Raw genomic sequence first — 13,899 nt, 5'->3', positions numbered from 1 at the left:
GCTGTGACCCAGGGACCAGGTTGCCTTCTCCAGACTCCAGGCTATTGGAACTAGAGGAAACACCCATGTCTCCCCTTCCAGCAATGGACCAGAGTTCTCAGTGGAACCACAGTCCCTGAGACTAGGTCCTGCCCCAAGGAAGACCTTGTGTCTGTTCTGCCCCAGGACCATCCTGCCATTAGCCTCTGAGGACAGCAGCTGGTGCTATAAAGACACATGGATCTTCCCACTGTGCCGGTCTTGCTCCCTGTCCTCCATCCCACATCCTCTTCTGCTTTGTGGCCATGGTTTTGGCTCTCAAGGAGTGGGCAAGTCCTGCTTTTAAGGAACATGAGTGTGTTTGTAGGGGAGCTCTGGGTGGTGTCATTTATAGAGAATTGAACTGCTAACAGAGAGGCCATACATCTCTGGTGGTTCAAATCCATCAGCAGCAACTTGGAAGAAAGTTGGACAGTCTCCTCTCATAATGCTTTACAACCTTGAAGACTTGATAGAAGATTTCCGGGAGTTGTAATCGACCCAGCAACTGTGAGATGTGTTTCACCTGAGTGTGTTTGTAGAGAATGAACAGAAGAGAGCCTGGCAGGGTCAAGTGGAGGTATGTTAGCCTATTTCCATCTCTCCTGCTACTGTAACTCCCTGCCCTCTTGTGGGTTTCTACAGACGATTCACTTACCAATATATGATTCTTAAAAGAAAACAAATCCTTCCAACATTATATCTAGAACTCAATGGTGTGGAAGAATTTTTCCAAACCTTTGTTACTTTGCTACTTATAAGCCAACGGTACATTCTTCCTTCATTAAGATATCTAATACACAAAGAGTAAGAAGAACAGAGTCAATACAAATACTTGTTTTATCTTTATTTGAGTGCAGGTTTACATATCATACTGGGTTTTCATACATTCATTCATTATTGTTATTATGTATTGTCAAGTCAGAATTGATTCCTTCATTGTTGTTATTATGTATTGTCAAGTAAGAACTAATTCATAACTGACCCTCCCAAGGATTTTCAGAGGCAGTAAATCACATGGGAGTAAATCAGATAGGATTGCCCATCTTTCTCCCTCAAAGCAGCTGATGGATTCAAATGAAATGCCCTTGGTTTGGCAGTGCAGCTCCTTACCACTAAGCCACCAGAGTTTCATAGACACTTAAAAACATTAATTGCCATTGATCAATTTGATTTAATTGCAATGTCTAGTTAACTTTTACTGGCAAACATATGTTTAGAACAGGGAGAGAATGCAAGAAGAGGGCAGGCAGAGGCATGGTTGGATCCAGAGCACATGATGTAGGAGACTCAGTACTATCTGGGGATCTCTCATCACGGGAGATGCCAGAGAGATGTGTGTCTTCAGGCTAAAATCAGAAAGCCATCAGCGCCAGTAGGCATACAGAGCTGGAGAGGCCTGTTAGGAAATGGCTTCATTCCTCTACTTGTGTTGTAAATCCTAACCTCGGTAATGATCTCATTTGAGAAAGAATTGTCTTTTGTGTTAATGAGACAGGATGATTATAGTTTGTGTCTTTTTGAGATATGAAAGAGATTAAACAAGTAAGCAAAAGAGATAGAGGCGGGGGAGGAGAGATGCCATAGAAAGATCTCCCAGGAGCAGGAGCTCAGAGACAAGAACTTTGCTCCAGACTAGGAAGGAAAGAGAGAGAAAGCCTCCTCTCAGAGCTGACAACTTGAATTCAGACTTCCAGCCTCCTAAACTCTGAGAAATAACTTTCTGTTTGTTAAAGTCACCCCCTAGTGGTATTTTTTGTTAAAGTAGCACTAAATAACTGAGACCGGACCAGTGGGATAAGACAGGAAGTACAGGGGTCTTCCTAGAAGGGAGAGTCACCCTTGGGTCTCTTTGTATTAACTGACATTCATTTACCGGAGTATATATTTTAAAGCCACCACCTGTCTGTCAGGCTATTGTACTGTGGTGATTTGTGAGTTGCATGTGATGGGAAGCTATGCCATTGATGATTCAAATCCCAGCAGGGTCATGATGGTGGACAGATTTCAGCAGAGCTTCCAGATGAAGACTAAACAGGCCTGATGACTTATTTTAAAAAAATTAGCCAATGAAAGGATTGTGAGTTTCATAGTTACTGATTTTTCTTAAGCACCCCAGAATCTCATGGGATTGGACTTCTGAATATACTGTCAACATTTTTTTTCAATATCTCTGTTTCAAGATCTGATCTACCAGCTTTCCTGAGGATTTAGTCTGTTACCCCATTCCAAATGTCCTCTCCTCCAATCATCCTGATGTTGTTATTTATAATCCAGGTCATATTATGATTTTGTGAGCCATGATTACATGAGTGCTATGAACAGCTTTGGCTTTTTTATTCTCTTGGCTTGCCTTTCCTTTCCTGCAAAGCTCAGGAGAAAAGAAAGATCTTTTATCATTATAATGTTTAAATAGAAACAAAAGCTGTCTGACGAGATAAGGATGCTATATTCAGGACCAAACAGACCCCTGATTTCCTCCTCAGTAGCCCATTAGTTGATTAATGTCCATGTCACATTCCATTTTCTCTACAGCAAATAGCACTGTGAGAGGCAGCTTCCCACGCACCTCTGTACAGTGGTGAGTCTTGATGTTGTCCTTCTCCAAGGATGGGTCACTTCTGACTACATGCCCAAAGTATGTGAGCTAGAGCTTCAAAATCCTAGCCTCTAAGGAGAAACTTGATTTTACCCTCTCTAAGACAGACCTGGTAGTCCATGGTCAAGACTCTTCTCCAGCACAACCCAAAGGCATCAATTCTTCTTCTGTCATCCTTAGTCATTGTCCAGCTCTCTGATGCATAGCACACATACATAAAACACATAATTATGTGTGTACATGGCTATGGTGTTGTTGTGTACTATTGAACTGGAACTGATCCTTAGCCGACCCTCCAGCTGCTCATCAGAGGCAGGTAGGTAATCACATGAGAGGAGACTGCACATCCGTCTCCCACAGAGCAGCTGATGACCTTGAACTGTGTGCTTTTGGGATTGCAGCACAGCTTCTTGCCATTAGGTCACCAGAGCAGATGGTTATGTGAACTATGAATTTCATTTCAGCATAGTCAAGGGAAATATTTGATATAAAAAGAAGAGCGTTGGATGTTAACCGAGTTATAAACGCTTTTTCTTCAGGCCGTTGTATCTTGACAGCTGGCTTTCCATAGTGACAGCACCACCTGTCCATCACTTCATAACTTTGCCTGAACTGAAAGATGTGGAGGAATGTCATCTTTCTGTCTCAATTTGTGTTTCTCTGACAAGATACTTCGAGCAGATAGTGATTCTTTCTTTTCGTTTCTTTCTTTCTTTTTTTTTTTTTTTTTAAAGAGCAATTTGGTTGTTACAAACTCAGCAGTGTACAGCATACAAAAACATCAGGAAGTGATGTTTGGTGTTTTGGTGTGGTTTTTTTTCCCTTTTTTTTTTTTTGTTCCTTTGGTGAGCTCTTGTACTTCAATTCTTTCTGGCTGTGTGGACCCACACAAGAACCTCTTTAACCCTGTTCCCTCCTGGGTAAAGGTGAGAGAATAGCTCATTCCTACTCCAAGCAATTGTGGGGATTCATCTAAGGGAAGTCCTTGACCTGGCACCTGGTCCTTGGTACTATTTGTATGTTTTAACTCTTATCCTTGTTACGTCTTACTCATTTGTGGTCTCTTTGTATTAATTGTCAAATCCTGTTGTTGGTCTATTTTTCTATCAGATGCTCATCATTCTCTGTTGATTTGCATGATTTATTGAGTTGACATGTTTTGTTGCATGTATTTTTAACACACACACACACACACAGCCATTTCAATGTGTGGCTGTGTGTGTTTCTTGAAAAGTCAATGGGAAAATTCAGTAATGTTTGGGGCTCTTTGACTTCTTTTTTTTTCTCTCTTTGATTTCTGATCTTCAATATGGGGCAATAAGACAGACTCGGATTTTGTTTCAGTAGAGGCTTCACACTGATTAGATCCACCCCTACCCCCACTTGCTTTGGAATTAATTTCTCATAGATTACACTGGGACCCTAAATTAACTTTTTTTAAAAAAATTTTATGGTGTCTCCCCTAGGAAGGTGAACTCCATCTCCCCATTAAAGGCTTTGGTTGTACTTACCTCTCTGTTGGCTCCATACTCAGTGTCTTGCTCATTTAACATTGCTAACATAGCAAAAGGGAATGACTTTAACAAACAGGCATGTATTATCTCACAAACAGGGTCTTCCTGTCCTGTATTGTCCCTCAACCCTTCCAAGTACGATATCCTTCTCCAAGGACAGGTCCCTCTTAGCAACATGCCCAAAGTATGTGAGATGAAGATTCAAAATCCTTGCCTTAAAGGAGCAGCAAGATTTCAACCTCTCCAGGGCAGACTTATTTGTTCTTTTGGCAGTCCATGGCATATTCAGTACTCTTCTCCAGCACCACAACTCAAGGCTATCAATTCTTCTGTCATCCATGCTCATTGTCCAGCTCTCGGATGCACAATAAGCAATTGAGAAGACTATTGCCTCGATCAGGCACACTGTGTTCTCTAAACTGACATTGTTGCTCTTCAGCACTTTGGAGAGGTCCTTGACAGCACATTCTGCCAATACAACTCATCTTTGATTTCCTGACTGCTGATGCCAAGAGTGTTGACTGTGGACCCAATCATGATGAAATCCTTAACTAACACAGTGACTGCGGCAATGGGGTCACATATATCAGACATGCGATAGGGCAAGATTCAGAGCCATTGTTTATAGGGTCACTATGAGTCATAGTCATAGACACACAACAACACTCTCTTACATGAGAAGACTAGAAGTCCAAACTCAAGGTGCCAGATCTCTAGAAAGGCATTGACTGGGCTCAGCTGACCTCTGTGGATTCTAAATGAAAGCCCTTGATCCTTTCATCATCTGTAGGCTCAGCATTCCCTGGAGATCTCTAAATGTCGTGGTTATTCCTTTTGTTAAGGAATTTCCCAGCACAAAGGCCAAAAGCTATGCTCCACCATCGGCTCTTCTATTTTAGTAATAGAGGAACATACAGGGGCCTCCTGCCTTCCCTCTGCTCATTAAGCTCTTCTTTTCTAGTCTTGTGAGATAAAAGAGGTTACAGGCCACACTCCAGGAAAACTCCCCTTATATCAGATCAGGGCTATGATGGGACTAAGGGATTTGCATCTCACCCTTAATGCTTTACAACTGTTGAATGTTTTAGAATCATGAATGATCATTACATAGCTTTTATAGTGCATCATTGTTGTTGTTGTTGTTGTTATGTTCCATCGAGTCATTTGTGACTCATAGCGACCCTATGTACAACAGCCCTAAACCCTGCTCTATCCTGTGCCAGTCGCATTGCCTCTGACACACCCATCCCGATTACCCCAGTCACTGAATCATTACATACTCAGTGCATCATTACATACCTATATTTTGGGGAGACACATTTAATTCGTGACACTTAGTGGACTATTTTTATGGAGTAGTCATCCACAGCTCAGGATTTGTAAGCCCTGTAATTCCAGTCTTTTGATAAAGCACTATAACTGCAGTTCATTGGCTGGATGGCTCTAGGGGCCATCACTGAAGCATATTGATAAAGTGGGCTGAGAGTCCTCTAAGCTTGAATACTCTGGGCTGACCCGACCTTAGAAAGTACCTCCACCATTCAGGAGCAACTTCCCTGGGAGGTTCTCAGAAGCTTCTTCATGTACCTTTCTACAACTAGTGGCAAGAAAGGGATAATCAGGGTTTAGAAAGGCAGAATGATGTTTGTGGATTAGCAGTTTAACTATTAGTCATCTGTACCAACAACTCCTCCTTACCACCAACTTGATGCTGACTAACAGCAACTTGTAGACCACAGTAGGTCTACCACATAGGGGTTTCAAGGCAGATATGTCTTAGAGAAAGTGTAGTCAGAATGATCCCCACGGGCAAAGATGACAAAGCTTCATCTCACATACTTTGGGCATGGTGCTAGGAAAGGCGATTCCCTGAAGAGGACCAGCATGTTTGGAAAGGTGGAAGATGCAGCGAAAGAGAGGAAAACCCTCAATGAGATGGATTGACACAGTGACTAAAGCAACGGGGTCAAGTGTGACAGAAAGGATGAGAATGGCACAGGATAGCACAGGGTTCAGATCTGATGTTCATAGAGTCACTGAGTCATACTCAACACAATAGCACCTGATGACAATTTTTACAGATGCAGGCTGCAACATCTTTCTCCTGTGGAGCAGCTAGTGAGTTCAAACCATCAACCTCGAATGCTGAACCACTGTATTCCCAGGTATGCTTCTTGCCAGCAACTTCAAAAAACATAGAACTCAAACTCACTCCCATAGAGTTGATTCTAACTCGTGGCAGCCATCCATTGGGTTTCTCAGGCTGTGTGTGAATCTTAATGGGAAGAGACTGCCTAACTTTCTCCAAAGGAACCGCTGGTGGAGTTGAACCACCAGAAATGTGCATCATTCCATTAGCACGATGTAGATGACATCATCAAAGCTCCTTAGAGATCCAGAACCTCCGTGATTTAGAGATTCAGAAACCTAGTGAGTCATAGAAATAAACACAATAAAGCAAAGATTATGAGAGACGTAGATGTAAGAAGAGAGGAACTGGTGGAGAAAGCTACCGAGGAAGAAGACAAACGCAGATTTTGTAGTTGTTATTAGGTGCCAAGAAGAGGACTCGAACTCATAACTACTCTTTATAGCTCAGAATCCTCTTGAACAAAGAAAACCTACTTAATCCTGTACTGTCCTCACAATCTCCACTGGGCAAGCTCCTTCTGTGCAATCTATAACCTCGGAAAACCTACTGAAATGCCTGCTATGATTTGGTTCCAACTAGATGGCAAAAAAGTTTGAAGACCTATAATAAGCATCCTGGTTACATTTCTTAAGAATCAGACTTGTTAGTTCTTTTGGCAGTACATGGAATATTCAAGACTCCTCACCAACACCACAATTCAAAGGCATAGGTCCTTTGGTCTGCCTTATTCATTGTCCAGCTTCTAGATGCATAAATCTACATGAGATAAAAATAATTTTCTAACTGATTTGAACAGTTGTTGCCTAGGTTTCTATTGTCACAGCCAAACACAATTCCCAATTGATACAGAAATTACACTCCTTTTTATTCTAATGCCTACACTTAAATGCTAACATATTTAATGTTCGTTTCTCTAGAGCAAACACCTGCCATCACCTCCCTTTAAATAAGGCAGAAATTTTAGCTCAGTTTTCTTCCTCCACTTTCCCAATAGCCTCCAAAATCATCTTGAGTATCAAAAGAGCAAATAAATATATCTTGGAGAAAGTACAGCCAGAGTACTCTTCGGAGGCAAAGACGGTAAAACTTTGCCTTACATACTTCAGGCATATTGAAAGGAAGGGCTATTCCTTGAAGGGGGACGTGCTGCTCAGAAAGGCAGCGGGTCAGTGAAGGAGAGGAAGACCCTTGACCAGGCAGCTTGACACAATGAGTTCTAATGTGTCAGGAAGTGTGAGGGTCACTATGGGTCATACTCGACAGCACCTAACAACATCAACAACAACTACTGTGATATGTGTGGAAATATGTTTGATTTCCATCACATTTTTTGGGAGGGGGTGAGGAACAGTTGTGTCTTTAAAAAGTTCTAGGAAATCCTGTATGTGGCTGTGTCAGCCCTCTGGCTTATTTCTCTCTAAGCTTCTACATCAGCACTCTTTCCATTTCTCTTTTTATACTGTATTTGACAAACTTCCCATCGTTAATGTGCACTTCAGTTCTGCCTGTTCCACTCTTCATACTGTCTATTGAATTTTTATTTTGACAACTATGTTGTTCCTCTCCAAGATTCATTCTTGAATCTTTTAAATAATGGCTTCTTTCCCAGGTGAGAAGTCATCACCAGTCTAATTAGACTCCCTAAGCATTTGGAAGCAGGAGTGACATCCAATTCCTAAACAACATGCCTCTGGGAAGTTTGATAAATGACAATAGTGATAGACAGGCTTCAGGCCTTTTGCTCATAGGGTCGCTGTGGGTCCCACCACCACCAACAAAACATCTCTGGTAGCTCTGATAATGGCAAGAAGCTGCGCTGCAATCCTGAAAGCACATAGCTTGAGGCCACTAGCTGCTACATGGGAAAAGGATGAGAAGTCTCCTGTGTGATTAACTGCCTCTGAAAACCCACTGGAGGGTCAGCTATGCAGTAGTTTAATCTCTATGGTACACAACAACAACAACAACAATGAGCGTCTCTGTAGGGCTTTTTAGCCTCATCTTTGATTATCAGAGATTCTTATTTAGCTCAAAGAGTCTTTCTCATGCTCTTGGTTGCACACACATTATTCTTGAGAAGTGAACTTCTCTACCCTTTCTCTTGGAGTTGTAAGTGGACATGTTGTTGGCTTCCAGGGATGGGTTTCCCAGGCAATGTGTCCTTGCTGAATGCCAGCTGCCTAGATGTTCTTGTGAGATCTCTTGCAGACTCTACTGCTGAAGGAAGATGAAAATCTCGTTCCAGCTGGAGCCTAGCTGATCATCTGACCAAAATCCCTCCACACACACAGTATAAAGATGGTGCTTCCCCTTCTGCAAATCCCTAAGACCCAGGAAGGAGAGGGTCTAAGAGGTATCCACCACGGTTGGGAGCACTCGGTGATAAACTATGGTTGATTGTTCTTTGTCACATGCACTCAGCATCTATCACATGCACATGCGTGCCTGACCCAAGAAGTGGGACTGAAATCCAGCTGAGCTGTGGCACCTGACCTGGACTGTGCCTTCCTGGAAGAAGTGTCTTATTCCAACCTCTCCTACTCTCCAGGCCAAGTAAGGGAAGGGATGTAGCAATCCCCACAGAATATATTTCACTGTAGATTTGGGGGAATACCGTGAGAGTTTTCAGCAAAGGGAAGGTTTTTCAGCAAAGCAAATGACTTCTTTAGGACGGAGCTGGGTCTTCTTTTCCTCTTATAAATTCGACCTTGAAAGTTACCCTTCCAGTGGTGCCATGCTGTGTATGTGACACATGGTGGTACAGGGTGTTACAAGCTGTGCTAACTAAAATCAGTGGTTTGAATCTGCCCAGTGCTCCTCGGAAGAAAGTTAGGCAATCTTTTCCTATGAAGATTCCCAGTCTCAGAAAGCTGAAGGAGGGTCACTATGAGTTGGACTCCATTGAATTGGCAGAACAAATATGGAGACTGTCCTTGTTCAGCAGGTGACAGTTTCTTCAACTTTTTGCCTTGAATTATCTTACCACCAATCACTTGGTGGCAAATTCAGTGTAATATTTTAGGGTTTTGTGGGAACAATTCTAGGGCCACTTTCTGTATCAGCCAGCTTTTGGGGCATAACAAACTAGAATTCTAAGTGGTGGACAATAATACAATAATAAGCACTTCCTCTCCATTCCCATGGCTGCTGATTAGCTGGGGTTTGGGTGAGCTGACTAAATAAGTGAATTTCATCAGGTAGAAGGCAGGGCTTGATGTGCTCAGCATACCTCTAGGCCAAGGAAAGAGGTATGTGTCTTGAAAGAATGTGGCCCAGACTCTCATGAAAGACCTTGGCTTTAAGGCACAGAGAGATGGAACTTGGAAATGTAAGACTCCAGCTCCAATCAGAGACAGAATTGGAGCTAGATCCAGGTGGCATCTCAGGAACACCGTGAGCCAGTTGAATGACTGAGCAGGGCAGAAGGCACGGGGTAGGACTAGGCCCTAAGGCTTCTGAGCTTGTGTTACATAATACGGGTGAATATCTCAAGTTTGCAGACTCTATAGTCTATTACTTGCCTTTTGAACAAGATAACCTTGGGGAGAATATGAGGAAGACAAGGCCAATATCATCTTGGGTCTGTGATGCCAGAATATTTCAGCCATCATAGATATGCCTCCTCTTCGTGTGCACATATTTTTAAACAATAATTTTTTTATTTTAATTGTGATTTTTAATGAAAGTTGACAGAAAGTTGAATTTTCATTCATTCTTTGTTGCACATTTTCTTCCCTCCCCCACCCTCAGTTCACTTTTATTTTTTTAAAATATTCATTCATTGTTCCATAGTGCTTCCTCTCTTGACCCTTACTCCCAAGGAACTATGCAAACCAGCAAGGCCTGAGAAAGATGAGTCTCCAGTTAGGGCTGGAAGAAAAAGGAGAGATGAAATTCGAAGAATAGGCAAGGGCTCAAAGTTGTACTCTGTACTAGCTCCCAGGCAGGGGCAAGATTCCAATTCAGAGGCTGAATTTAGATAAATCTCTAGAGCGAAAGGAATGGTATGGGTGTGTAGATTTCTCTTAACACCAGTTCCTGTGGGTATAGGGGAGGGGGTCAGGGGGAAGTATCAGGGCCTGAGACACTAGATTTGAAGAGTAATCCAATCTATGGACCAGTGGACCAGATTAGAAGAGTAACTGACAAGAATGTCTCCACATCCACCCAGGCCCCTACATTGCACAATTCTGGGGGTACTATTTGCAAAGACCACAGGTAATGAGGATTCATGGAATTGCTGAGTATGACAGACTTGAATCTCAATGATCCCCCCATGGCAGACAGCACTAATCAATCACACTTCCCATTCATCCTGTACTAGCTCTCAGTGTCCTCAATAACGGACTCCAGGATTCCCTAGCCAATACATGGTAGCTGGCTGGCATGTTTGATGTCGGGCCTCTGTTGTCCTTTTCTCTGCCCCTCCACTGAGGCAAGGACCTGCTGGGGCTCAAGAGAAAGAGATCTGGAGACAAAGTATTGGAGCATACCTGGTCAGTTCTTTATTGGGAAAGGAATGACGCCGACCATTCGACAAACCAGGGAGGGCAGAAGGATTTCAATCTCAAATCGCAGCTGGGTTCCTGCAAATTGATAGTTGCCGTGCAAAGGGCCAAAGGTCTGAGCATTTCGACCCCTCCAACAAGCCTGGGTGAAACAGACAGCATTGAGCAGGCGGCAGTAACGCCGGCGGACCAGCCACATGCGGAACCAGGACTGCAACCTGACCACTGCCCATTCTTTGCAGACAAACTCCTCCAGCTTCGCTCGACGCCTCTTGGTGACCAGCCTGGCCAGTGTCTGCCGCCACCAGTTCTGAATGATCCAGGCTTGGAGGGCTGCATGTAGCAGAGTCCTACGCACCAGGGTGCCACGCCACCAGGCCTGAATCTTTATGGTTTCTGCCTCGTTGCTAGGCGGTTTCTTTTGCTTCTTCTGGGATGGCAACTCAAAAGAAGGGGGAAATTCAGGAAGTGTTGGCCACAAACCTCAACCCAAGAACATACCAAGGGACCCCCGGTCTTTCAGTAGCATTTGCCCCTTCCTGTGAAAGTTAGGAGCACTGGGCAGGGCATTAACTGGAGCCAGGAGTCCAAACCTGCCTCTACCCATTTCAGGTTAATGACATGGATACATTGGCTTGACCAGTTTTATATGAATGGAGTTGGCCAGTCTAGACCAAGATAGGCATGCTCTGTGGGCCAGAATTGTTACCATGCTCTTCTGGGTTTGCCCACCTACCACGGATTAATGTCTTTTCCCTTTAGACCCCCATTAACCTGCTGTAGAAATGATCTTTTGCTCCCACTTCCCTCTCATCTTGACACCAGCTTAGATCTACCACATTCTCTCTCTCAACCATATCACAATTTTAAGTTTCTCTCTTCCCCTCAGCCTGAGGTCTTTCTCACTTATCTCTCACATTGATCTATATGTTTTTATTCTCATATCTTAAACTTTAGTTAACACATTGTTGTTGTTGTTATGTGCTGGCAAGTCATCTGTGACTCGTAGAGATCCTATGAACAATAGCCCTAAACTCTGCTCTATCTTGTGTCAATCCTTTTGTCTCTGACACAACTACCCCCATTACCCTAGTTACTGAATCGATTCATCTCATCGAGAGTCTTCCTCTCTTGTGCTGTCCCTCCATTCTCCTAAGCATGGCATCCCTCTCCAAGGACGGGTCCCACCTTGCAACATACCCAAAGTAGGTCAGGCAAAGCTTCAGAAACCTTGCCTCCAAGGAGCAGCATGGTCTCACCCTCTCTAGAACAAAACTATTTGTTCTCCTAGCACTCCATGGTATATTCAACACTCTTCTCATGGGACCACAGCTCAAAGGCATCAATTCTCTTTCTATCATCTCTAGTCATTGTCCAGATTTCTGATACATAGCAAAGACTATGGCCTTGATCAGGTGCACCTTAGTCTCCAGACTGACACTGTTGCTCTTCAGTACTTTGGAGAGATCTCTGACAAAAGACTTTCCAAATGCAATTTGCCTTTTAATTTCCTGGCTGCTGGTACCAAGAGTGTTGATTGTGAAGCCAAGCAAACTAAAGCTGTTAACAATCTCAATCTCTTCATCTATCATGATGCTACCAATTGGCCTAGTGATGAGGATCTTTGTTTTCTTAATGTTAACACATACATACCTATAAACATGTGCTCATATACCACCAGGTTTGCTGTTGTTGTTATGTGCCATCAAGTTGCCTGTGACTCATTAGAGACCCTATGTACAACAGCCCTAAACCCTTCTATATCCTGTGCCAATCTCACTGTCTCTGATACACATACCCCCATTACCCCAGTCACTGAGTCAATTCATCTCATTGAGAGTCTTCCTCCTGTGCTGTCCCTCTACCCTCCAAAGCATGATGTCACTCTCTAAGGCCTGGTCCCTCCTTGCAATATGTCCAATGTATAGGTTTCCCTTTTCTTGGTCATACATTCTGCAAACATAGCCTTTGCCATCTTATTCTTCAACCTTACATAGCTGAACTCTCATTTTTTTGGTATTTCTTTTCCGAGCCATAAATTCTCCATATCTTAGCACTCATATCTCAAACCGAGAAGGAAATGGTCATGAGGACAGCCAAAAAATCCCAGTCAATTCTTGCTCATCCAAGCTCTAGATAAGAAATCTTTTTGCTTGGTTGACCTTGGACCTGCTCAGTTTATGATTTTTATTCCTAACAAATTAATAGCACCACCGTTCATACACCAATGTAGCCTGATTTGGAGGATAAGTGTCATTATCACTTTATGTTAAAGACTGCAAAGAATATATGCCAAAACTAATTACTCAAATCAGAGATGTCACAAGACAGGGCTCTCACCTAACCTTGACAGCATCCATTGGCCTACCTTTGAAGGTTGAGTTTCAGGTATCCTTTTAGGTAGACTTGCAGGGTTTTTTTTCTTAGCTCGTTCTGGATATGGTTGTGATTCACCCTCAATTTCAATCAGAATTAAGTGGCCTTCCTTCTATAATCAGAGTTTAGTGAGAAACAGTTGAGGTGAGGTGATTATCTGTATAATCTAGTTTCCCATATGGTCAACTTTTTAGTTTGTATAAGAACTTTAGAGATAGAGTCTACTTTCTGAAATAGCTATGGAAGTCCAATCTCCTTTCCCCGCAACTTTGGATGACCTAGCTGTCTCTTACACAAAAGTGAATGCCCATGACTTGGGGATAGATGGTTCAAGTCCCTTTAGGTCGGCGTTCCCTTAAATTGCCCATGGTTAGGGGCAAGATGGTTCCATTGCTTTCAGGTCTGCTCCCTTTCTGCTGTGGTTCCAGTAGAAAGAGTGGAGGAGGGGAGAAAGCTGTGATGTCATAAGAGCATCTATGATTGAGGCAACCAGAAGGCTTCCAACAATTGAAATCTTGATAATAGTGAAAATATGGAGGCTATGTTATTATTTGCTTCCAGAAATGTCCAAAATGTATGTATTTGCCTCTCTTTGGTGGAGTTGGTGAAGCTTTCTCTGGAATTTTATTCTTTTTAATCTTTGTAGATATTTTTTTGTTATCTGGTGCTGTTACAACAGAGATACCACAAGTGGATGGCTTTAACCAACAGAAATTTATTCTCTTACCATCT

The 13,899-nt window shown here is 42.9% G+C and overlaps 1 protein-coding gene across 1 annotated transcript; it reads right to left on the bottom strand.

Moving 5' to 3' along the window:
- Nucleotides 1-10,780: 10,780 nt before the first annotated feature.
- Nucleotides 10,781-13,478, bottom strand: LOC102861359 (IQ domain-containing protein F1-like). The gene is made up of 3 exons (XM_006892310.1): nucleotides 13,461-13,478; nucleotides 13,160-13,279; nucleotides 10,781-11,233 (listed from the first exon to the last, which is right to left on the bottom strand). Exons 1-3 carry the CDS (start codon nucleotides 13,476-13,478, stop codon nucleotides 10,781-10,783), a joined length of 591 nt encoding a protein of 196 aa, XP_006892372.1.
- Nucleotides 13,479-13,899: the final 421 nt, after the last annotated feature.

The sequence above is a fragment of the Elephantulus edwardii genome, unplaced genomic scaffold, assembly GCF_000299155.1.
Source record: "Elephantulus edwardii isolate Elephantulus edwardi_28Jun2011 unplaced genomic scaffold, EleEdw1.0 scaffold00113, whole genome shotgun sequence".
Classification (NCBI taxonomy): Eukaryota; Metazoa; Chordata; class Mammalia; order Macroscelidea; family Macroscelididae; genus Elephantulus; species Elephantulus edwardii.
This window is presented reverse-complemented; position numbering and strand designations above follow the sequence as displayed.